General features: G+C 43.7%; 1 protein-coding gene across 1 annotated transcript in view; it reads left to right on the top strand.

Moving 5' to 3' along the window:
* Positions 1-21,506, top strand: part of LOC112464462 (mothers against decapentaplegic homolog 3) — a 24,526-nt gene extending 3,020 nt beyond the window's left edge. The window contains exons 2-6 of the mRNA XM_025031450.1: positions 17,704-17,915; positions 18,397-18,632; positions 18,945-19,168; positions 19,539-19,852; positions 20,283-21,506. Of these exons, the coding sequence (XP_024887218.1) occupies positions 17,704-17,915; positions 18,397-18,632; positions 18,945-19,168; positions 19,539-19,852; positions 20,283-20,551 (1,255 nt within the window). The 3' untranslated portion in view covers positions 20,552-21,506. The remainder of the gene's footprint in view (positions 1-17,703; positions 17,916-18,396; positions 18,633-18,944; positions 19,169-19,538; positions 19,853-20,282) is intronic.
* The last annotated feature ends 3,830 nt before the right edge of the window (positions 21,507-25,336 follow it).

The raw sequence follows: 25,336 nt of genomic DNA, 5'->3' as shown, positions 1-25,336 counted from the left end.
CGTTGTGTTTTATGACAAATAAGTGAATTATGAGAGAAAACGCGCGTTTGGCTTTTCGGAGTGAAATTGAATATAATTCCTAATATTCCTATATATGAATGACGTGGCGGCCGATGTGTAGACGCATCGATCGCGTCGAAATTCTGAAAATGGAACGTGATATAGTAGTCGGGAGTTCCTCGGGAGTGCGTCGCGAGGAACACCCACATATACGTGACGATTCACATGTTTCGTGTCGTGACGACGAGAGCGGGCGAACGAGCGCGGGTGCATCACATGGTTCGGAACGACGAGGCGTATAAACGATCGAGCTTCTCCGTGGCGGCGGCGGTTCGTTTCACGTCACGGGACAAATGGCAATTAATTCACGCGGGGCGGCCGTTCCAATTCCGCGCGCGTGCCCGCGTGCGTGCGTGCGTGTGTCTCGCGACTTTTCCGCGGGGAGGAAAAAAAGTCGTTAACGAGATACGGGCAAAACAAACGGAAAAGAATCATTTGCGAAGAACGTCGCTTTCCGCTTTGGCAACTCGACAACCTTAATGACCGTTAATGGCTCCGTTTTTTGCGGGACGAGTGTTTGTACTCCGTGAATAATATAAGACAGTTTTGTCGATATATATGAGTAATCTTCGACGTGTCCCACGTGGACGCGTACGCGATTCCTCGCAAGATCAATGAGGGCTATCGGTATCACTCGGTGACACTCTGGTATCGGTGCGAGGAAGACTCGCAGAAAAATTAAAACAACTGCACAGACAAATCAAAATAACTTATGTACGCAACAATCTATAATCTTATATTTCAACTTTTTATTTTAACTTTTTTTTGTTGAACTGTATAAATGACTTCATTCAAGCAAGTTGTCTTCGTTTAACGCAATATGTATCTCATTTCAAGATTACATAGGGAGCTTTCCAGTAAGCGGACAGAAGTCGACACAAGTGTCGTTTTGTCTTTGTTACTCATTGCCAAAAAAGAAAGATAGAACGACGTTTGTGTCAACTTGTGTCGCTTGTTGGAAAGCTCCCTATAGATTCTTACATATATATGAGTATATAAGCCTTGATTTAGCACTTCTTTTTTTTCTAGTAAGCTGACTTAAGCGTCTCGCGTTTCAAGTATGAGACGCTGAAATATATGAAGATTTTAACCCGGCGAGAGATGGTAATCCGGGTGTAAAATTACCCAAGCTCCCCCAGCGTTGATCGTAGAATGTGTAAAAAAAATGGTATCTTCGCAAACTCAGTTGTCGAGACAACGATCTCGATTAGCGGCGGTCGGGCGGTTCGTTATTTTTTCCACATCCGCGTGAAACAACGCGGAAAAAAGACGAGGAGCGATAATCACGCTGATAAGCAACACGCTGAAATCGCCCGATCGTGATTTCTTTTATCTCGCGGGCAGCATTTCTCTCGAAATTCGCGTTTCCGCGGCGTTGCAGCAATCCGGCGCGATTAACCGTCGTTATTTCCCGTCCTTTCTGATCGATGATGTACCGATGTAACGTTTCCATATTTTATATGCGCATGAAGAAGATTATTTCGATCACGATAATCGAGTAAACATCGAGACGATGATACCTGTTTACCTATAAGATGCAGTTTCTCACTTTATCCTGCGCGGAATATTGAAATGTATATCGCGATGCGCATCTGCAGCGGACACGTATGACGCAATAAAGCGCATAATTATCGTCGTATCGCGCGCAGTTTAATTATTACAATACATTGTCATATTAGTTATATAAAATATTCACGGGCGTCACGAGGGGGGATTCATTTAACGTTGAATTCGCGTAATTGCGGGGCATGAATAATTACATTCTATATCTCGTGATTGTCGTCAGTTATCGGCGGTCGTAAAACGCATTAATCTCCATCGTATTTACATATATATACGGATATCGATACGAATCTAAATCGCAAAAGGAGATTGGCTAAAAATAGATTATTAGATGTAACTTTCTTGATGAATCGAAGATGCTTGCCTTTCTCACACAGCGAGTACCTCCTCTGGTTACGATCTAATCAAAACTCTCTTTCGCTTATGTGCGTGGGTGTGTTCTCTTCGAGTTTTAACTTGATGTAATTAACTGTCAAGCGCATGCTGCATATTTAACTCTTTGAGTTATTGTTTACGTTAATTATTTACGCACACGTGCCACGAGTTGCCGCGATACGCGATACATATTTAGTCAACGTCGGCTAATTAACACTATCAATTACCTAATTACGCACGACTACTTAAGTCATGCCTTCGTGTCACGTGCGTCTTGTCGCAATAAGGATTTATCTTTATCGTCAATGCGTTCTTATCGTCGCGTCCCAAACCGAAATATACCATAATAGCAAACGCACAAGATAAACGTGGATGCACTTATAATGTTTTTAAGGTCTTGAAGAAATGCGCGCAAATAAACTCAACCTATTTCCTTCCCGGGCGATATTTCTAATTCTCGGACATGCAAAGAAGGATCGTCGATGCTCCCCCCCCCCGCCGTCTTTACTTCCTTTATGATCTCCGACCGAGTTTCTTCTCTCTAAACAATTTTCCCCAGAGAAATCCCCGGATGCGTGAAAATTTTATCGACGTCAGTTTTCCCGCTATCCGGAAACTCTTCTACGAATATTCGCTAACGGGGAAGGGACCCCGCTTATATCCAAGGATTAATCACGACGATTATTCGCGTCGTTTGAAAGACCCTGTAGACATCGGAGTGATGTATCACGTGGCGCTCCGCTCTCGCGTCGTTTATGTACACACCGTATGTCTATACGGTCGAAGCCGTAGGGCCGTAGGGAATCGATTGCGGCGGCGACAGCGGCAGCGGCCGCAACGGCGGCGTGCGTACCGCATGACAACTTTATTAATAGTAGTCCTGGCCTGCCGGCGCGGTCGGCGAGGAGCCTCTCCTCGACCAAGGATACCCAGGCGGCGGAGAGAGGGAAAGAGCCTGTCATCGGGAAAGGCGCGCGCGATCCTCTCGGCCGGATCGGAGTCGGGCGGGGACGCGCGAGTGGATCGCGCGCTCGTTCCAACGGTTTTCGGACGCGCCGTGATCGACGACGACGACGAGGGAGTCGCGCGCGCGCGAGGGAGGTATCGTTTGTGAACGGGGTTGTTAAAAGAGGGAGAAAAGAAAAAGAAAAAAAAACACCGTAAGGATTCCGCGAATTCTGATAAAAATTTCGAGGCCTCGATGACGCGGTAAGAATGGCGCGCTCGCGACGATCGCGGAGATGCTGAGGGGTGGACCGAGGTATCGGATGTGGTGCCGGTGATTTTCTCGCAGCGGTTCGTTCGCGGCTTCCCCCCCTTCCCGGCGGTGAAGTGCCTCCCCCGAGCGCGTGAGTTGAAATTCTCTTTTTAAATAAAACGCGTTTGTTTCAATCTGAATTTTAAAAATTCACCAGATTCGAATTCGTCGAGGGTTCCATGACGTGGATACACAGCTCGAGATGTATCGTTATGCGTGATTATTATGCAGCTTATTATAATATAATCTTGTGCTTGTGCGTACGCGCGCCTATCGATCGCGCTCTCATTGTGCGTTTTTTTTCTTCTTCTGCACGATGTAAAAATATAATACGTACCTCTCTGGTGCTCGTATTCCCGCTGGCATCGCGTTGATCAACAACGCCGCGACTCGGGATTTAACAATAATTGCCGGATAACAATAAAGTTGGGAATCTATTATTAAGTTCACGTCTCTCGGCGGAGGGGAGAGGGAGAGATCGCCTGCGGCTTGGGATTAGGAAACGACTGGAAACGACTAACCACAGTTAGGTTCTTATCCAGCATCCCGATGCAACTCGCAGTCCGAACCGCTATAAAGCCGGCTAAGCAATTTTCATTCTTGTTGTCTATTTAGCTCTAACAACAGCCGAGGTATTTTTTCCCCCCTCTCTCACGTGTCACTAATCTCTATATCGCCTTTTTAAAACTTTTACCGAGTTTACACTGTTAAATTCATCATAGTTCAATTATACTCAATTTGAGTCATTTTTAACCACTCCTATAGGTCACCACCACCGCTCCTACTATATGTCGTTAATATAACTAAAACAAAGTTAAAATAATACTGTTTCGTGTTAAAATAATAAATTTCGACGCACATATGGTAGTTCAAAATAACTAAAATGTTATTTCACTAAAGGAAAATGTTATTTGACACAATGTTGGTTTGAACATCCTTCAATATTTAACAGTGTACTAAATGAATATATTTCCATCGACGTCTGTGTGACCCTTCGACTGCTAATTAATATTCTAATCGTTCTTTTTATCTTCGATAGAGTTTACCGAGATCCTTGTCGTGTTCGCGCGAATAAAGCGCTGTCCCCTCTGCTTTTCCTCGTAAGAAATAAACTGCTTCCGGCAGTGAAAGCGTTAAGTAATACCTTCGATCGCGACTGACGTATCGGAATTGAACGGGAATGTGGAATGTTTTTACGTCGTGCGCAATACGCTTGATCAACGGCCGCGGTAACGAGAGAGACGTTGCCCCGTCCGCGTGCCCCTGCGACGCAACACGTTGCGCTCCTCTAATAAATGAATCTCGTCGCGCGTCTCGGGGGCACGCGCGATACCGGGACACGTGCGAGCGGGACGCGCGCGTGCAGATAATGCGCGAAGTGCGTCAGCACGTCCCACGGATTTCGATATATTTGACTACCTGCACGATGCGGAGCAGCAACGGCGGCGACGACGGCGACGGCGACCTAGATATCCTCTTCGGAGCCTTCTGGTTCGAAACGCGTGCGCTGCACGCCGCGTCTCTCGCTCGCGTTTGTCAACACGCGCGTGCTTTACCTGCCGACTCGTGCGCGCGTGCCGATTCGTATCAAACCGAGATAACGATCGATGCGATTACGCCCGATCAGTTCCTGTTTCCCGTAATCCGTCGACCCACAGCTCTCGCGGAAGAACGCGCGAGGCGCGAGTTTGTTCGAACGGGTTTGTTTACAAGCTGTTTTAAATCTATATCCGCGAAGAACGATATTATGCGTCGAAAAGCAATAGGAAGAATATGTAGAAGGCGCAGTCTTTATTTTATTTCTAAATTAACGCTATTCGTAGAGTGTCAAATTTATATCTACTCAATTTGGGTCATTTTTAATCATTCCTGTAAGTCGTCACTGCTCCAACTCAATATGTCGTGTTTTGTGTTAAAATAAATTTTGATACTTAGGAATAACAAAATGTTATTTAATTCAAGATATTGATTTAAATTTTATCATGAAATATGGCTCCAAGACGATTTAAATGAAAGCCCTTCCGATCGATCAAGTATCGAAAATTTGCAAGTATTATATGTGATCCCTTAGAATTTACAAATCAAATATGTGATCTCTTAGAATATTGATCGTTTGTTTTTTGTAACGTATTGCCTATAGAAATATGCCTTTTGCGTTTGTTCGCGCGCTTTCACTCATTCTCGATTTAATATTGGAAAAACCTCGTGGAGCTTTCGGGACATTCGGGATTAATTTCCCGAATAACTGTAACGTCGGCTGAACGAAATTCACGTATATATGCATGCGCGAGCGCGCTTGCACATGATTGCATAACGCGCGCCTCGCTTACAAAATCAGCAAACAGCGGAGCGAGTGTTCCCAGCTATCGAGGAAATTAAACTTTGTTCAACTTCCCGAATGTGTTATATTATATATATATATATATATATATATATATATATATATACACACACACACACACACACATATCGCGCACATGTGCGCGATGTCTATTGTCTAATCACGCGCGTTACATACGAAACGAAACCGGCGATGCGCGATGCGGCGTCGATGCGGCAACAGCAGTGGCAACTCCGGCGTTACCGCATTGTGTGTCCTCGTGGTTCGACTTGGACGATACGCGCGCGCGAGACACGACGTTAATTCGATCCCCGTTAGAAGGTAAATTAAGTCCCCGGAATAACGTCGTAGGAAACATGTTGCGAACAATGCGAACCACAGGAACGAATCCGCGGCGTATTCCCATCGTCAGCGTGCATCTCTCCTTTTGAGGGAGAGGGGGAGATAGTGATTAAAGCTTTGAAAAATGGAATATCGAAATTAAGAAAAAAAATGAATAAAAGAGTGATATTAATTGTCTCGTTTTACCAGAGCCTCCTTATTCTTTCGAGAAAAATGTCGCATTTTTAAACGATTAAAAAATAATGTATGGAAAATAATTATTTTTAGGTTCACTCTAGAAAGAGAGAGAGATATATATCTCTTGTTATATATAATTATATATCCCTTGCTATATATAATTATCGATTGTTAAGTAGGCAAACTATTCTGGAAAGATTGAAAATGCAGGCTAGAATCGCGCGGGAAAGCACAATTTCGCCGCGAATTCTGTTTTCGTTATTTCTCCTTTCTTCTCATCTCTTTCTACCATTGCACGTTTATTCTCGCAAACCGTTAAATATAAAGTTCCATACCGGGAATATTTTCACCGTGTATTATTTCAGCATACACTATTTAAATACAGCCGTCTAATTCTCTCGCGCGCTGACATTGAACACGATTTTCACATTATCCAAATAAAACCCAGAATATCCGGCGGCCACATCCGGTGCTCAGTGTGCGCGCCGAGAAATACCGCCGATCTATATACCGGTACGGTAAATCGAAAGATAAATGAAGTGCGCTACGTGTGCGGTGCATTCTTTTTTTCTTTCAAACAACATAATCGACTGTAATCAACTCGAGCGTCATCTCGTTTAAATGCTCCGCGAGAGAAAAAGTGGGTCGCGTTGAATTTTACATTATATAATTCTTTTTCTTCTTCTATAAGCGTCAAATCCAGTTCTTCCTTCTTCAATGCGCACAACTATTATAAACATTGAGATCCCGTTCCATTCATCTCAATAATTGGCGATTTAGAAAACAAAGGAAAACGAATGTCCGCACGACGCGACGTGGACACAAGTACAACGTATATTTTGCAAGTCGCTGGAAACTATCGAATCGCGTCGCGCAATTCAACGACCGGGTCAATCGCATCGGGAGGGAAGAAAGCACCTTGATTTATTCCTTCAACGCGCGCGTCATCGCTGAGCTTTTTCTTCTTATTCGATGCGAAAAGAGGAGTTTATCGGTGAGGAGACGTGCAGGGGCGGGGGGGAAGCTTCGTTTAACTGCTCCGTTCTCGTTTTTAAATCGCGAGGTGGAATCTTATAGAAATAGATTGGGACCGTCTCTCTTCTCCTCGGAGAGGCACTTTGCGTCTCCGGAGCGAGCCGAGCTTCGATCGACGGCGGATTTATCCGGTTTGTCATTCGAGCAGCTCTTCTTAAATCTACGACTCTTGTGTTCGCTCCTAACGGCAAATATAATTCCGCCTTTTACGTCACGGCGACGCAGAAGCGATTTACGCGGACAATAAAGAAGGGGATGCGCCGTTGAACCTCTTTGTATTCGTCGCGTTTATCGCTTCCCTAAACAATCTAGCAGTCTATTAATTTCTTAAATATTTCTGTAGTATAGATATATATATTGTTAAATCAATATAAAGATAATTTTTATATCTGGACACAGTGTAGATGTGTAAATTATTTTGATATTGATTTAACAATATATATTTAATTGATATCTGAATATATATTTAAATATTAATTGAATGTACATCGTACATTTTTATAAATGTTAGTTTCTTTTAAATACGTGAGAAGACAATTCTGCAAAACTAAATAATATACATCTTTCTTTTCTTTTCGCCGACAAAATTAAGGGAATCACATCATATTTCAATTTAGGCAAAGATTGAAAGATTTCATCTCGGAAATGCATCTGTATCCACCCAGCCTTATACTCAGAGCCGTTGGTCTGACTCGGAGTCAATTGGCGTTTACGCAAGACAATTGACGCGAATAATTCGCGACGAGAATTAATGGCACCGATCTCGGCGGGTACGACGTCTCTCGCCCGTCGTCGGTGAGAGAAAAGAAAAGGGTGTGATTTGTGTGCGATGCGCGAGGGAGACGGAGAGTTACGTAAGGGCCGACGTTCCCCCGCGGTATCCTGTTGCGCGCGCGGTTCGTCGCGGTCGCGCCGCGCAATAACGGTGAAATGCGCCATACGTATACGTATAATGGCATTAGCGATTTGTTAATGCATTATCCGCGGTAAAAGTTACTTCGCACTTCGTTCGCACCGCGACTGATTATCGCGGCTGACCTTATGCTCGTTCGATTTCAGTGAAAGGAATCGCATACGACGAATCGAATCACCGTATACGGATAAAAAAAAAAATAGAATTCCAAGGTGAGATATTTCGCGAAAGAAGAGGGAAATATTGTTGTATTTATGAAATCGATCTGTTTTAACACAGATCGAACTTTTTCAAAAAATCTATTAAATTTTTAAGTCGGCGAATGGAAAAGAAGAGAGATAATAAAAGCGAGGTGTATGACAAGCACTTTTATAACTTGTGTGCCATTAGGGGAATACATCTTCATCTTTATAATAGAATATCGCACATATCCCAAAATAATTTTCGAAATTTTCCCAATCAGTTTTTGCGAATCGTCATTTTCCTCCACGTTTTAAATACGAAATGATCAATTCCGTTATACGAGCGGATAAAAGGACGGATGTTCTATATCTGAATAAACGACGTTTCCTTACTTCTACTCGCGTGCCGTGGAACGGTATCAGTCGCTTGAGACTCAAGGTTGCATCGGTATATAACCGTTTTATTAAGCGCAAGCATCGACGAGGAAGCGCGGGAAAAAAGGAGGCGAAACAAAAAGCGACTTGCATCCCGAACGGTCACCGGTGCGGCGGCGGTGGCGATGCGTCCCTTCGAATCGATAGCGGAACGCGCCGTAAATACCCGCCGAATTTTATTTCGCATTGTCGACGGAATTTCGTTTAATTACACGTCGCGGCGATAAATTGGAGTTAACAACGTATATCGGCGGGCGGGATGACGTGTTTCGCGTTTCAATTCCCCGCCCCGGTATCCTTCGCATCCCCGATATATTTTTGGGACAGCTATGAAATTCGCGTAACGTTTGAAAGCTTACTCCTGGCAATTGAAGAGCAATACGAGTGGTTTTATTAACGACGGAAAGCGTTTTTCTCTCGCGTTTCCCGCTCGCGACAGGCTGGCTGTAATATAGTCTCGTTCCACGGTGGAAAATAAATGGAAGACATACAGAATGCACATCAGAAAGGAAGAGAGAGAGAGGGCTTTTTCATTAGTTCCCTCTCGGATATCGATATTATTGACGCGCGTTGCCGATATTTCATTAGCGCGCGCTCGCGAGAGACGCGATACTTTCTCCCGAATGAACAAAACGATTGTGATACGATTATACGTCCCAAGATATTTTAACAAAGACACGTGCGGAGCTTATAATCTGAAAGCGCGTTGTGAAATTTTATTCAGCTTATATAAGATTGAGGCATCTAAGAGGGAGCGTTCAACTAATTAACAGTGTCAAATTAGTAATCTTATCTATTTCGACCCTTGCCTATTTTACTCGACACGCTCGATATAGATATTTAATAACAAATCTTTATTATGCCTTTTTAAAAATTTAAGATGGCATTTTTGACTTGCGTAAGGGATTCCATGAATAATTCACGTTTAACAGCGGACTGTCTGAAAGTTCAAGTTGAAGCCGAAAAATTTCCGGAAAAATCAATCATCTGTAGAACGACGATCAATATCGAATATTTATAGGGAACATTATGTATATTTTTAGAAGTTACTCAGAACCTACCATATATCATTTCTATATCCACGCGCGCGCACGCCGTTCTGCATGGTAATATATTTATATAATAATTTTAATCAACTCTTGAAGAGCTTTTTCTTTTATTTATTTATTTATGTATAAACAGGATTAAAAGAGGTCCCTTTAGTACACATAGTATGATTATAATTGCAACATCAGCAAAAGACGCGGAATAAGATGCTGAAAGAAGAATATGAGAATAACAACCTTAAAAGTTACAGTGAAGATGTTACTTTTTACCTTTGCGCGTTTATCATGAATTTTGAATTTGTGTCTCACGCTGATGTTAAATCGAGCGAGAAATTATCGCAAGCCGCGATTTGATGTCATAATTTCTTAAAATAAATAAACATTTATTCGATCGAAAGATATTACGCAGGCTTCAGATAATAATACAGTTACCAGATGCGAGATGACGATGGCAGTCTGACAATGAGATTAAATCATCGAACGTTTTTCCACGGTCGATTCTTAATTCGCGCGCGTGAAACGGACCGAGGTTTCAAGGGAGATTTGGATTATCGCGTAGCCAGTGGCAGCGGGCCGATAAGAAGCGAACGGAGAAAGAGGTCTTGGAGGAAAAAAAAAAAGACCGGGTCGATAAGACAAGCCGACGTAACGTGTAACCGACACGATAAGTTATATCTCCTTGAGGCGCCGAGCGGAGCGAAGAGAGCCACGCTATTTCGTTCTCTCGTATATATGCGAGTTGCAAGGACATTAGTGGGAAATATCATTGTACGAGATGCCAGTACGCGACGAGGCGATTCTCGATTGGAGAACGATTCGAGGAAGGAGTTTTTCCTCACCGCGAGCCCACACGCGGTTCCGATTAACGGAGAATATCGGTATATTTACAGTTCGCACGGTCGCATAATCGATTTGCATGCGTGTGTACAAACGGGCTATCTCTCGTTCCCGATGGAAAAATTCATCGCCATGATTCCCGTGCGTTCGCATAGTAATACCCTTGCTCGGTCCTCGCGACATCCGACCCGACGAACAAGCCTTTCTCTCGTAAATTACACACTTTGATAAGAATTTACGTGCACACCAGTGCTTTTTGTCGCTAATTATTACGTATTTTAAACCTCAACCGCGGACATTACACGCTAGTGGATACGGAGTCTTAAAAGGATTATTACTTTTAGATATAAAAAAAGGTAAATGAAAATAATTGCTCTTCACTTTGTATATATGTAGGTATTGCTATCTTTTTTTTTTTTTATTTTTTCAATATTGATTGCGCGCAAAATTTTTATTTGTTTTGCTAGAAAGAATATTTTGTTAAAATTGCAAAATAAATGGCAGAAGTCCACAGGCACAAATTGAAGCTTGAAATAGAATCATATACGCGGTTCCGTACGAGAGTCGACGGGTTTCGGGTTCGACATTCATCCTACGTATTTGCCTCGGCTTTATACGAGGTTAATTAAGAAATTTAAAGATGAATGAGGGAGTTATTATGAGGTTAAATGGCAAACTCGTTTTCGGGGATCCATGTTCCAAGAATTTAAATTGCCGTTCTTCAGTTTTATTGGTTGGAGATAGCTGTGTCTGAGCAAATGTTCCCTTTGAAGTTGTGGCATGATACCGTAGAAGTCGACGAGATCATTGAGCTTGAAATGTTCACATTGTGTATATATTTGAGGATTTAAAGGGAACTAATAAAATAGCTCATTTTTTTCACCGACTAACACTGTTAAACATTAAACGATGAAATTTAAACTATTTAACTGATATCTTGAGTTATATAATATTTTGTTATTTTTTACTGTTATGTGTGACGAAATTTATTATTTTAACTCCATTGATTTAGTTAAATTAACATCATTAGTTAAATTAACGATACATTGAGTAGGAGCAGTGGCGACCTATAGGAATGATTGAATGACTCAAATTGAGTGTAATTTGACACTATCTAATTTTAATAGTGAAAAAGAAACGTGCTCACCTAAGATATTTCGCAGCGAAAAATCGATAAGTTTTTGATAAAAATAAAGAATCCTCGCATCAAAGTTGAGTCAGAAATCTCCGTAAAAAGTAAAAAGAAAATCTTGAAAATTTTTATTCTCCTCCTCGGAGCTCCGTTATCGTGGATCTGCTGCTGGATCGCTCCGTGATGTATCGATCTGTGCAGCGTGGACGCGATATCTCGCGGAAATGAAATCCGAGGAGGAAATTATACGCGATGACGGTCAAGTCACGCGGCAGAAGCCGCACGCAGGAGGGAAAAAGCCTCCCTTCGCTCACCCCCTTCCCTCTCGCGTTCGCGCATCGCATATCTCGAAAGTGCGTGGTATCCCACACTCTTGTCCTTCCTCTTCTTCTCTCTCGCGGTTCGCAGCTGCTGCGATAATGGCCGGTTTACACGGAAACCGGTAGCTTACCTACCCGGGCTAGTATAGTCAAGTAGTCGGGCTTTATGCTAGGCCGCTTAACTGCGTTTTCGAACGAGTACTCGAGCAAAACGCTGTTTACACAGTCGCGAACTCGCTTTGGGCGACGGTCCGGTCGGCGGACGCGGATCAGACGTGATTATGCTAAAGGAATGCGCCTTATAAACCGGCATTCTTGAATTATCCCAGTCCGAGCCCGCCCTGTTGACGATGATCCCCGATGGGGGACCGATGAAAGCTAGCGCGAGGATAAACGATTATAACGGAACGTCGCATTTTGACGAACGATAACGTGAATATCGAGAACGATATAATTCGCAAATTCGGTTGTTATGGGTTGTCTCTTTACGCAGATGGTCTATTCCTTTCAGCGAGATTCCGACTATCCGTGTTGTGTAGAGCGGCCATAAACCGGCCTTGTGCAGCCAGTGTGGTTCACATGCCGCACGGTATTCTTTCCCTTCTCTCTCTCTCTCTCTCTCTCTCTCTCTCTTTTTTTCTCTTTGAACATGAGTGCGCGCGTACTTTCTGTCATATCCCTGACGACTATTAAACTCATTGATGTTGCGGTATGCGGCACGACAAAAAATATCTGCGTTTCGCGACAGGTGACGTTCAAAACAGCGTTCGACAATACTTCCATAGCTTTAATTTCTCGTGGGGTCGAGGTATATAGGGCAGAGCCACGAGCCCGGAAGATTGTTTGTCGAGGCGAACAGAGAGATTTGCCTCATTGTGGCCTCATTGACTCTTCAAAAGTTATAACGAAAGCTGTTCGCTTCTCTTTTGAATGTTTCGAGTATCATCGTGTAGATTAATTGACATGAATCATTTAAGTCAGTAATTCTCACATTAATATCCACGTGACGAGTATTATGAGATGAAGACTATATATTCGACTGATCCAGCGAACAAAACGTGTACACTTGAATATTAAAGGATGAAATTTAAACCAATAGGATCAATACCTTCAGTTAAATAATTTACGTAACGTTTTGTTGGTTTTAATTACCATGTGTATCGAAATTTAATATTTTAACACACGACAGTATTATTTTAACTTCATTAGTTTTTAGTTAAATTAACAGTACTTATATTAAGTAAGAGCAGTGGCGATTCGACCTATAGACCTATAGGAATGGTTAAAAACGACTCAAATTGAGTAATTCGACACTGCCGAATATGACGTTAAACGCTCGAATTAGGTTCTTCGAGATTTTTTACGCTATCGAGATGCAGGTTGAGACGAGCGCGATCATTATTAGTTATTAATGGAGGCGATTATTTCGTCGCCGCAGGGTAAGGTATAATTAGGCTCCGGTCTAATTCTCCGCATCGACACGGGAGTCGAGTCCGTTCATTAATAGGAAGAAAGAGAGACAAGGACACGATGGTATACGGAGTTCGCGGCTGCAGACGCATATTCAGCCGTTCCTGAAATATCGCAAACATCCTCCGAGGCCGGAACTCGCGGCGAGAACCGAGAGAACGAGAAGGGACGGAATCGTGCGCGCGGAAGATTCCTGATCTTTCACGCGTATTGAGTAGCATTCTATCTGTCGATTTTATCTCCGATTATCTCACGCTGTAACGATCGAGGCGAGGCGAGACGTAATTTTATTAGGGGCTGATAATTCCACCCCGCTGCGTCGGGTGAAATTTTAAATTCACGCTCATTCGTAACTTTTGCAGTGAAATTTTTCTGCTAATAAGTTCAATTGCTATACACTGCGTTAAATATTAAAAGATGAAATTTAAACCAATACCTTGAGTTAAATAACATTTTATTATTTTTAACTATACCATATCGATTTATGAATGAATTTTAACATGAAACAGTATTATTTTAACTCCATTGATTTATTTAAATTAACGACACGTTGAATAAGCAGTGGCGACCTATAGGATGTTAAAAATGACTGAAACTGAGAATTTGACACTACAAAATCTAACGATGTATCACGCCGATCGGATTAGAACGAGGACTCGGTAACTTGGTAACTCTATCTACTGCGTGGAAGTTACCGCGAGAGATTAACGCGGTCGATGGATGCTGTCGCGAAGAAACTCGGGTCGGGATTCGCGCGTCGCAACGTTTCGTTCCGACTGTCTTGCCACACGCCATTAGGTACGCAATGGGTACCTAAGCTCCTCGACATGTCGCGGGGTTTATTACCTAACGCGGCGAGCGGCGACGAGTCCGAAGCGCGTCGTCGTAACGTTCTTACGTAACGACCGAGAGAGAGGAGAGACAGGTGTGGATGCGAAATGTTCTTCGCGCGACCGCGTTTCTCTCCGTGTCCCTTCCGGCGCGGCGCGAGGAACCTCCAGAACCGCGTGTCGCCGAGATGTCTCGCGATCAAGTTTCGCGATCTCGGCTCGCGACTGCGGATGCTCGACGTGCCGGCGAGGAGAGCCGATCGAACGAATCGCGTGAGCGAGCGTTTTCCATATTATTATGTAACAGAGTGCAGTGTCACGTAGAAACGATAATTGAGAGCGTAACGCCGAGAGAGATGAGAGATAAGAAACCGATGGGAAAAAGGGGAGAGGTAAAGAACGCGATCGAGAGACGGTGACACGCATGCAAGCACGCACACTCACGCACAGATGCGAATACGTCGAGAAAAAAAGAAAAGAATTCAAGGCTGCGTGACGTACCTCATGCATTTATGCGTCAACAGAAACGTTACACGTCTCTATAATCTCATCATAAATTTTTTAAACTCGATCTTGGACTGGAGATCTCGGTCTCTTTTTCATCTTACGGAGCGGTAAAGGATTTGTTTATCCACGTGATTATACATTAGTTAGACGCGGTCTGACTTTCAGGTCTAACTGGCGTTTCTGAGACACCTCTGGCTCTTTTTTTTCGAGAGAGATCATCTGCCTCGGAATGGCGAGTATCGCACAGGTCACCAAGATCTTAACCTGTGCACCTCTAGTCGAGCGAAGATACGCGATGACGAAATCCCGATCTTTTTATACCTCCTCTGCAGTTTTTTCTCGTTATTTCTTAGTAATTTAAATTAGAGAAGGCGTGGGCGACCTCAGCAGTCGGAAGTCATATATATTTTTGCGTCTCGGGGGGACACGCGCTCGCGATAATTGCGGGTACCGACTGCCACCGGCGAGGCTTTGCAAATCGCTCGCGCTTAATTACGAAGGCATCGGTAGTCTCTTTTCCAGAGGGGGAGGGGGCTTTGCGTTACTCTGTTGTTCCGGCTCTTTAATCGCGCGCGACGCGGGATTACACGAGCGTGACGGAACGAGCGAAATTGCGCGCGCGCGCGCGCGAGAATTTTGCAATTAAATACCGTTTAATTCCACGTCGACGGCGGCGGAGGAGCGCGCCGCGATTACCCGTTCCGCGAACGCGGTCTTCGCTCCCGCGGACAAGCCTGTGCCAATAACTATCATTTACATCGCCTCAAGGATCCCCCCCCCCCCCCCCGTAACGTCTCACTCGTAATTCTTTTCACTCGTACATAATATAATACGTGCGTTATCGTTTATCGATGCCTATATTCGACCAGTCGTCTCTCGGAGTTATCCTCGAGCTATCCTTGAGTTATCCTCGACTTATTCGCGCGAATGTCGGACTTCACTTCCCAATCGAAATGAGAGCAAGCGTGGCGTAGCAGACAGCGCACTGGTCTGCTAAACCAAAGATCTCAGGTTTGAATCCAGTCCTGGGTTATAGATCTAAAATAAATAAAAACTGTATCGCTTGTCTCTCCTTCTCGACGGAATGGCAGCCCGTCAGGAGTATCCCTTGCCTCGAAACCTGTAGGTCCTATGTGCTTGTGTATACAACCTGCGTGCGCGCCACAAGCACATGACTTTGGGGGAGGCCTATGTCCGACGATAAGAAAAAAAAAGGGCATCTGACAAATAATTATTCGTTTTATTCATGTTTATATGATTCAAATTTAATGGCGCAACAGTCCGACTCAAAAATAAAACGAATGGTTGTTTGTCATATTTCCTTTTTTTTTCTTATCGTTTGTTGATCTGGTTCAGTGTACAAATCAGATGGTGCGTCTTGATGTTGCGCAGCGGGTTCATCCATATCCATAACCTGAGCCGTTGAGCTTGAAGTTTCCTGTCTACATTAAAATGTAGCGTGATAAAGAAAATGAGACGAAAATCTTATTTAAAAATATTACAGTTATACACTTTTTTTTTTATCGACACTCTCCTGGGATTGGGATATTCGACGTCGCTTCGTAGCGTTATCTACGATTATCAACGTCGAGATGAGAATTCGTTGAGAGTTCACGTATAGCATTTTATTTTTCTCGTGAATGTATAAGTAAGACGGTTTCCTCTCGGGTTCTCCTTAATTAATTAATCCGACGAATCTCTCCCGCACGTGTCTTGTCGGACGCGCACAGAAAAAAAAGAAGTGTCAAATCAAAATTTATATACTCGTACCATTTATAATCTTTTTATAAGAATTTCAACTTTTTATTTCAACCTTTTTTTTTTCTTGGTTGAACTATGTAAAGGACTTCGTTCAAGCAAGTTGTCTTCGTTTGACGCAATATAATCTCATTTCAAGATTATATAGTAGATTATTGCGTACCTATATATACGGGTATGTAAGTCTCGATTTGACACTTCTTTTTCTTCTGTGCGCGTTTTTCTCCTGTTCGAATGCGCGAAATGTCTACTTCCTCGTCCGTTTGAATTATAGAATTGGTTATCGCGCAATTCTGAGGTATTGATGTATTCGTACGTGACGAATACATCAATGTGACGCAACTGTAACGGAATCGGCTCGAAGTCCGCCGGAAATATCGACAAGCTAAACGGGGACTGTTACAATCAGCCGCGTTTTTCCCTCGATTCCCCTTCGTCTCTTGTTTTGCGCACCTGATCCGCACGGCGGAAGAACGAAACGTGTGATCTTGCGCCACTCCAGCGAAATTTCTTCACCGGAAGACTTTACGCAGCGAATTCCAGCCGGATTCTTTTTCCTCGCGGTCACGCCGCTTCCGGCGTGCTGCATGACGCGACGTAGAGCCGGTATAGAGCCAGCCGTAGCCGGATTTGACCAGAGAGGCGGAATCTCACGAATGCGTAATTTTGCGTGGAGAGATTTTTTTAACTCTTTCATTAACTCCTAAAATTCCGATAAATCAATTCGCACGCGCGTATATGCGCGTGTTATATGCATATTAAAAGAAATTAATAAATATCAAACTAATAAATTAATAAATACGAATTTATATAAATCGGAATGTCAATTTAGAATTTTACAGATTTATTATTAAAATAAAAATATATACATCAATTTAACAAATGTATTATATCAATATGATAGAAATTTCATAAATCGACATGTGAATTTCGAATTTATTAAATTCCACTGGTGGATTTTCTCTCGTCATTGGGTGGGGAAGTAAAATCCATATTAATCTCGGATGAGCCGATATAGATAAACGTTCGAAAAAGGTTTTGCGACTCGGCCTCTGGATTCCATCTCGTTCTGCAATTCGCAGTTCTGGAAGTAACGTGAATTTTTTGTTTACTCTTCCACAGGCCTAGCCCGGGCGGTGTCGGCGACAACGGCGTTCAGGGTGTTCGCGGCAAGGGCGGTCTGCCGCACGTGATTTACTGCCGACTCTGGCGCTGGCCGGACCTGCAGTCGCACCACGAGCTGAGGGCGATCGAGCACTGCGAGTACGCCTTCACCCAGAAGTGCGACGAGGTCTGCGTGAACCCTTATCATTATCAACGAATACAAACGCCAGGTACGCGGGGGTGGGAAGGGGCAGAAGGAACATAAAAGCCTTATTATCCTATAGAGCATTCTAAAATTAGACAAGGATATAATTGTTGTATGAATTAAATGTTTAGCGGTTTTTTAAATCCATTTTTTTTTAAGAGACCGCAACTACCATTGGAAATAACTGCCTCAAAATTAAACCTCTATTGTCTTCAAACTTTATAGAGTAGTTTACTTATACAAAAGTTGAAGAAAAGATAAAATTTATACCAAATCCCTCCCTGTGAGGGTGAAAGGGCGATCAACGGCATCCGTTTTGCTCGAATTACGTTCTCTCTTTTTCTTTCTCTCCCTTTCTTCTCCTCCTCTCTCTTTCTCTTTTTCTCTTCTCTCTCTCTCTATTTCCGTTCCTCTTTCTCGGGAGAGGGCTGTTAATCGGCCGTTACGACCGTAAGCATAGCGAGACTAGATCGCGTGACTATATCGCGGCGCACGAAACTTTGCAGTTTTGCCGGCCATTCTCGTGCCGCGGCACAACCTAGCCAGCGACGAGAACACCGTTCTCTATAACACCTCCCTCGAGGAGCTCAGCGTCAGCGTGCCGGAGAACACGAGCTTCCACGCGACATTGAATCACCAGCACAATCAGCAGCAGGGGATACCGCAGTCCTCGCAACAGCAACAGCAGCAACAGCAGCAGCAGCAGCAGCAGCAACCAAATAATCCGTACCAAGGAATGCAGGTCGGTAACTGGAACGGATCGCGTTAACAAGTTGGCTTGCCCGATTTATTGCCCCATGAAGAAACTCATTTTTATATATCACACTTATTTTTTTAATTACTCGTCTACGCTATAAATACGTTATAAATAATAATATATTATAAATATGGATAATTAATATATTATTTAGCTCCATGCGCGAACCATATATTCCATAACATCGATTTTTATATAGACTATGTAGATAAATAGTTTACAATATCCCACGCTGTATAATAAGAAAACGGACCGTCAGATTCGGAAACGTGACACCATGGCTTTATTTATGTTCAGAGCATGCAGGCAACGAGTCCGGCGAGCGTCGGGAGTCTGGGAAGCGTGCAGGGCTCGCCTCATCCCGCCCCAGGATCCATGGATCCGCCAGCAGATACGCCGCCGCCGGGCTACATTAGCGAAGACGGCGACAATATGGACCACAACGATAACATGTCCCTGTCACGCTTGTCGCCTAGCCCTGTAGACGCGCAGCCGGTTATGTATTGCGAGCCCGCGTTTTGGTGAGAGCCCGACTGATTATTGGATAACGCGCGTGGTGTACCCTCTTAAATACATAAACATACGCAGGAGAACACGTTGCACGTTGTCCACAAAACAATTTCGATCGCGAAAACTTGTAATTCTCTTCCGAGCGAATCGAGACAATTATGAAGTTATAAAACGAAGATCCCCCTTTGGATAGAATTAATATTGATACGTAAAATAAATTTGATAAGAGATTGATAATTAACGTAAGAATATTAAAAAGCGGAAATGAAACCGAATTAATTTGCATAATATCCGCGATGTGAAGCTTCTGCTTTTTTTATGATTCCTCTTCGTCACGCTACACGCGCTACTCACTCGTAATACCTTCGCTTTGGTTGCCAGGTGTTCAATTAGTTATTACGAGTTAAACACGAGAGTGGGCGAAACGTTTCACGCGTCACAGCCGAGTATAACCGTGGATGGCTTCACCGATCCAAGCAATTCAGAGCGCTTCTGCCTCGGCTTGCTATCCAATGTGAATCGCAACACGGTGGTCGAGCAGACTAGACGACACATCGGCAAGGGTGTCAGGCTGTATTACATCGGTGGCGAGGTGTTCGCCGAGTGTTTGAGCGACTCTAGTATCTTCGTGCAGAGTCCGAACTGCAATCAGCGTTACGGCTGGCACCCGGCCACCGTTTGCAAAATACCGCCAGGTAAACGAAGAAATTACTGCCTTCTTTAATATGTATATATTAGTTTGAAGATAATTTCTTCTTCAAGTTTTTTTAATTACGAATTTATCCATGCTCCTTGTTTTGGATTTGTGTAAGCGTATTAACACAGGGATTGAAAATTATCAGCTGACTTGGGTTCTTACATTTTCTTTCGTTCTTTCTTAGTATTTATTAATTAATCTTATTTGAAATTAGTAATTTATTGGAAGTCTTCAAGATCTTCCATGTGCGTTTTCCGTCTTCGATGATATCCGTCTATATCTGATTTATTCAGTAATTATTGTTCCAACGAATAATTAACGTCTTTTATCTGTATAAAACAATAATTAGATATTTAAATAATATGATGACTTGTGTTTTGTTCGTTGTTCTCGGAATCGGTGTGAAATTTATTTTTGTTGGCATGCAGGATGCAATCTGAAGATCTTCAACAACCAGGAATTCGCGGCGTTGCTATCACAGTCGGTGTCGCAGGGCTTCGAAGCGGTGTACCAGTTGACGCGTATGTGCACAATCCGGATGAGCTTCGTGAAGGGCTGGGGCGCGGAATACCGCCGGCAGACGGTCACCTCGACTCCCTGCTGGATCGAGCTGCATTTAAACGGGCCGCTGCAGTGGCTCGACAGGGTACTCACACAGATGGGCTCGCCCCGTCTACCCTGTTCCTCGATGTCCTAAGTCTTTGCATCCTCCATCCGTTCGTTCGTGAGAGAAGAACACGTGAAAATATCATCGTCGTCATCGACATCATCGATCGATCGATCCATCCATTTGTTTCTTCGTCGCGTACGGTATGTGAAAGTTAAATCCGTTGTTCAGAGTTCCCTCGAACGAACGCCGCCGCCGAGTGACGCATGCAAGAAAAAGGTGACGTACGATCATTGCGCTCGAAGATGCAGTCAGCAATTGGAAGAGAATGATAGGCTCAGGCACAACGATACCAAGTTTCCTTCGCGCTGAAATCGCGGCAGTGGCTTTCTCGAATTGTCCCGCGATCGACCACAACGTGTGAAATGCGTGAAGATGCAAAATTGAAACGGCGACTCGCTCGCGTGGCAGTATATAAATATTATAGTAGATATATTAAAGCTTGATGTCCTACCACGATTCGTTGTGATCGAAAAGAGGAGACACGGTGACGCGCAAGGACGCGAACGAGACACGCGGAGCTTCGCCTCGACGCACTTGTATCGCGCGCATGTGCACCGCGTACAAGATATATCCAGGGTGATCATAATCCGAGTTTAGTCGATTCGTAATAAGAAACAAACAGAAAATGAGAGAGAGAGAGAGAGAGAGAGAGAGAGAGAGAAAGGTAGAGAAAGAGAGAAAGATAGAGAGTGATAGATATTTATATATATATTATATATATATGTATATATGTACCGCGCGTTAACAGAGCTCAGTCTTTTGCATATTTTTATTGCTTATTCAGGCAGACACAACTATTACAGTCGTACTACAGTATACGCCAAACCTTTACCAGATATAATATACATTATACATAATATGTATGTGTGTGTGTTGACTTTACTAGCTCGCTATAGTGGGAGGAGTTTACACTTGAATATTCTATATCCACATAAACACGGAAAACACAACATACACACAAAAAACACACATACACACACACGTATATACATACATGTATATATGTTATGTTTTACGATATTTGTTACGGAAGATTACGATAGCATATATCGACAGGAATACCCAAAATTGTTTGCGTTGTGTAAGACTTTACAGTTCGCAACATAATATCTATCTAAAATCAATATATATACATATATCAGGAATATCATTGATATGTATTTTCTAGTAAATTAACAATACGCGCTATACGACTCACTCGGACTATGTACATTTAACGCGATTGCTTATGAGAGTTTAGCACATTGAGTATATTCACCCTGTTGTTATGTATATTTTCTTTGATAACAAAAGAAACGTAGACGTTTTTAAAAATGCAAGATTTATGCATGGAGAAATCTTTTAATATATATACATATTTAATATATTTAATTCATATGTTGTATTTTTCTTTTTTTTTTTACTCTTTTTAGATCTCTTGGACCAAATAAATAAATTTTGCCTTGTCTAACGGTAAAGGTAACAGTACATGCATCTAAATTATTATTACGAGTACCCAGATGTGTCTTCTTATCCTCTCTATTGTTTCCGATGAATATTGATTCCGTACTTGAAATATCACGAAGACTTATCCTCGCGTTGGGATCTGCCATCTAAATATTTGCCTTAGACATTATTAGGATTGCCTGTACGGTTATCGCGAAAAAATAGAATTACCAATTCGCCTTAATCCCTAAAATTCTGGTTACTCCTCGAGTTTTGAATCTTCTGACATTTTCTTCTTGTATTCCGGTTGGCAATTTACGTCCTTTCTCGGGTAACTTCCGAATGCGAATGCGAGCGCTCTCACCTTGAAAGGAAGACTGAAGCCTTCCCTGCGAATTCAGTTCTTTGTTGTCTACAGAATCGTAAGCGAAGTATCGCCGAACGTAAGATCGTGTCATGTAATGTGTAAACCATCACAGTTGACAGTTTGACGAGGCTAGTAAAAGAAAAAAAGTACATCGCCTAAATGAGGAATAGAAATTAAGTGTAAGAATTGTGTTTTCTTAATTATCAAGAGTGGCTTGAACATTATGTAGGAAAAAAGACGTACCGAGTGTCTTTCTCTTAAGGAGAAAAAAATCGATGTCTTAAAAATGAGATCCGTTCAAGTTTTGTCGGGCTGTGTCTGTGGGCAATGTTGACAATACGAGAGATTCAAGGGTACCGGCAGCAGTTCTGAAATTCGTTTTACAACAATCAGATGAGGCCGATGAAGCCGGCGAGCAACGCGATGCAATTCCCGTGGTATTATTCTCGCCTACGGTATCCGTACCGATACCTGGGCATGCCGATCAATAACATGCGGCCGTACGCTTCTGACCCTCGGCCTCAGAAGGGCAGGAGACCGACAGGCAGTGGCCGATGGATCAATTCGGGAAATGGGATTCGCGGGAATTAATTTTCAACTTGTGCCGATGATCGCGTTCTCAACAATGCCTCAACAAGTGACTCAGCGAGAACGAAGAACCTCGCCCAAGAGCGAAGAATCGTCAGCAGATCGTGGTGTTTCAAGAAACAACACGAGCTCAACAAAAAGTAGAGAATCCACGAGAGGAATCTCCGACGAGCGAACTGATCGAACTTGATCGCGAATCGGTTCCTCCTGCCTGTCAAGAAGATTGCGAAGGCGCTCGCGACGACAGTATTTCTGTTCTAATTGAAGAAGCTCTGCGGAATGGTGAGTTGTTACGTTCCGACGAATGAATCAGATGGCGGAACGCCACGATGAAACAGGGAGCGCACAAAAGCGAGCAGCATGAGGAAGATAATACGCGAAAGAAATCGACGATCGGGTCGGCTGAGTTCGATCGTGGACCGGGGTCGTCTTTTCGAGGGAATTGCGCGGACGATCCTGGGAGCGACAGCCCGAAGGTCGTCGACGAAACCCTGGGCAACAGCGAGTCGTCGCGTCACGACGAATGGATCGGGAAACAGAATGCCACGAGGAGACGCGAGAAAGAAGTAAAGAAACCGTCTAGGTGTGACGACGTTGTTCAAGGATTACGGGACCCGCGCCCGGGCCCGGGCCCGGTTCCCGTTTGCAGCAACTCGACGTTCTGCATGCACGCGACTCACTACCCGGAGAAGCTGGTGAACCGTGCGATTCAGGGGAACGACAGCCTGAGATTGTTTTCAGAGCGTCGACCCGGTGTCCGAGGTTGGTGACAGGCTGGAGTTCGACAAGCTGAAGGACTCGCTGGCTCTACGTCGTCAACCGGGAAGACAACCTGCGGCAGGGCGTGCGCATCGAGATGTGCGCGAAGGAGGGCAGCGTCTGCGGTGACCTGGACGACTATTTACCGGGCGGTTACAAGGCCTTCTGCAAGCAGAAATAGTACGTCTACCGGGAGCTCGTGGCGGTGGACGGCGGGATCGTGAAGAAAGACAGTTTCAGATTCCCGTCCAGCTGCTGTTGCCACCGAGAGTTCGTCAGCTGACCGATCGAAGGAAGCGCGAATGAGAGACGACGAGTCCGTTCTCTCCCACGTTCTTACGCTCAATTTTACGTCTAATAATTTCCAAAGTGATGTCGACGAGAATTTATTTTTGACATTTAGCGTGTCCGTAGTGTAAAATTTAACGTGATTATTTCGATTGTGAGTTGTCCGACTGCTGAGGGCACCTCCCGTTATCGCGGCACAAGAATATCTTATGCTCACGCTATAGCGTCGTAATCTTCGATAAGAAATGCATAAACAAATCCCTGAATCGTCACAAGATGAAAAATGTCGTTTGAACGAGAGTTTCGAAGCGGGAATGCAATTTCTCGACAGCCTTACGATCATTTCCGTTTTTCTCGCGTCGTTTCACGGTTTTTACTGTACGATGATCGCTAATGACTAGAGTAATCTCTAATTATTCACTTTTCAGCCGAGGTCGATTGGGACGATGACATGCGGTAAATGGGACGTCATAATAAATATAATGATCCTTTAACAGGGGATAAGATCAATCGTTATTAATTTCAACCAATTATTATCGTTCGCTTAGCAGTTATTAAATCTACAAAATGAGATTTGGATTAGATTATCAATTCTGTTCGTCGGCGACTCGTTCCCATTTAACCGGAGATCTCAATCGACCTGTTTAAATCCGTCTCTTGTGATTTGTGTTAAATTTTAGCCCGAGACTTGCGTATATCATTTTACGCATTTTAAACGAAACGATCACAGCGATTTTTTTTTGTTTTCAAGTCGACGAAACGCGACGAGGCGCTTCTGCGTTAGCGAAGAGTTAGTAGCGGCTTGGTCTGCGAGTTTTTGCTCCGAACAACGATCCTTGAATACCGCTGAAAACCAGGCCGGACGAATTCTCGACGAGCGGAAGGGACGAGGTGGAAGATTGCGTTAAAGAATAAATCGCGTTACGTTACCTATCGGCGCCCGGGGCTGGACGGGGGGCACCGTGGAGGAAGCACCACGTGCAACTCGAATGCAAATAACGAAACTTCAACAGGCCGACTCTAAACATCGCGCGGTCACGCGAGCACGTTGTACTTTTATTTCGAATTTAGACACGAATGAGGTCTTGTTGAATACTCGGGCTGCGTGCGATTGAAACACCGTCCAGTCCCGTCACGCTGAATTTATACATACACGATCTGACTTGTAGTGAGATAGAAGAGAGTCGAAGGGAGAAGCATATACAGTGTGAATGAAAGAGAGCGTGAAAGAAAGAGAGAGAGAGAGAGAGAGAGAGGAATGGGAGAGCAATTATCCAGATTGTACCGCCACTTCGTAGCTTAATTTCTTAGATAAGCGTGCCGGACTCTCGCGGGAGCGACGTCTCCGCCGCGAAAGTCGCGTCTCGTTGAGTCGACGCAGAAAA

This window comes from Temnothorax curvispinosus, unplaced genomic scaffold (genome assembly GCF_003070985.1).
Source record: "Temnothorax curvispinosus isolate PA1 unplaced genomic scaffold, ASM307098v1 QBEX01014249.1, whole genome shotgun sequence".
Classification (NCBI taxonomy): domain Eukaryota; kingdom Metazoa; phylum Arthropoda; class Insecta; order Hymenoptera; family Formicidae; genus Temnothorax; species Temnothorax curvispinosus.
Note: the sequence above shows the minus strand (reverse complement) of the source record. Positions and strands in the feature narration are given on the sequence as shown.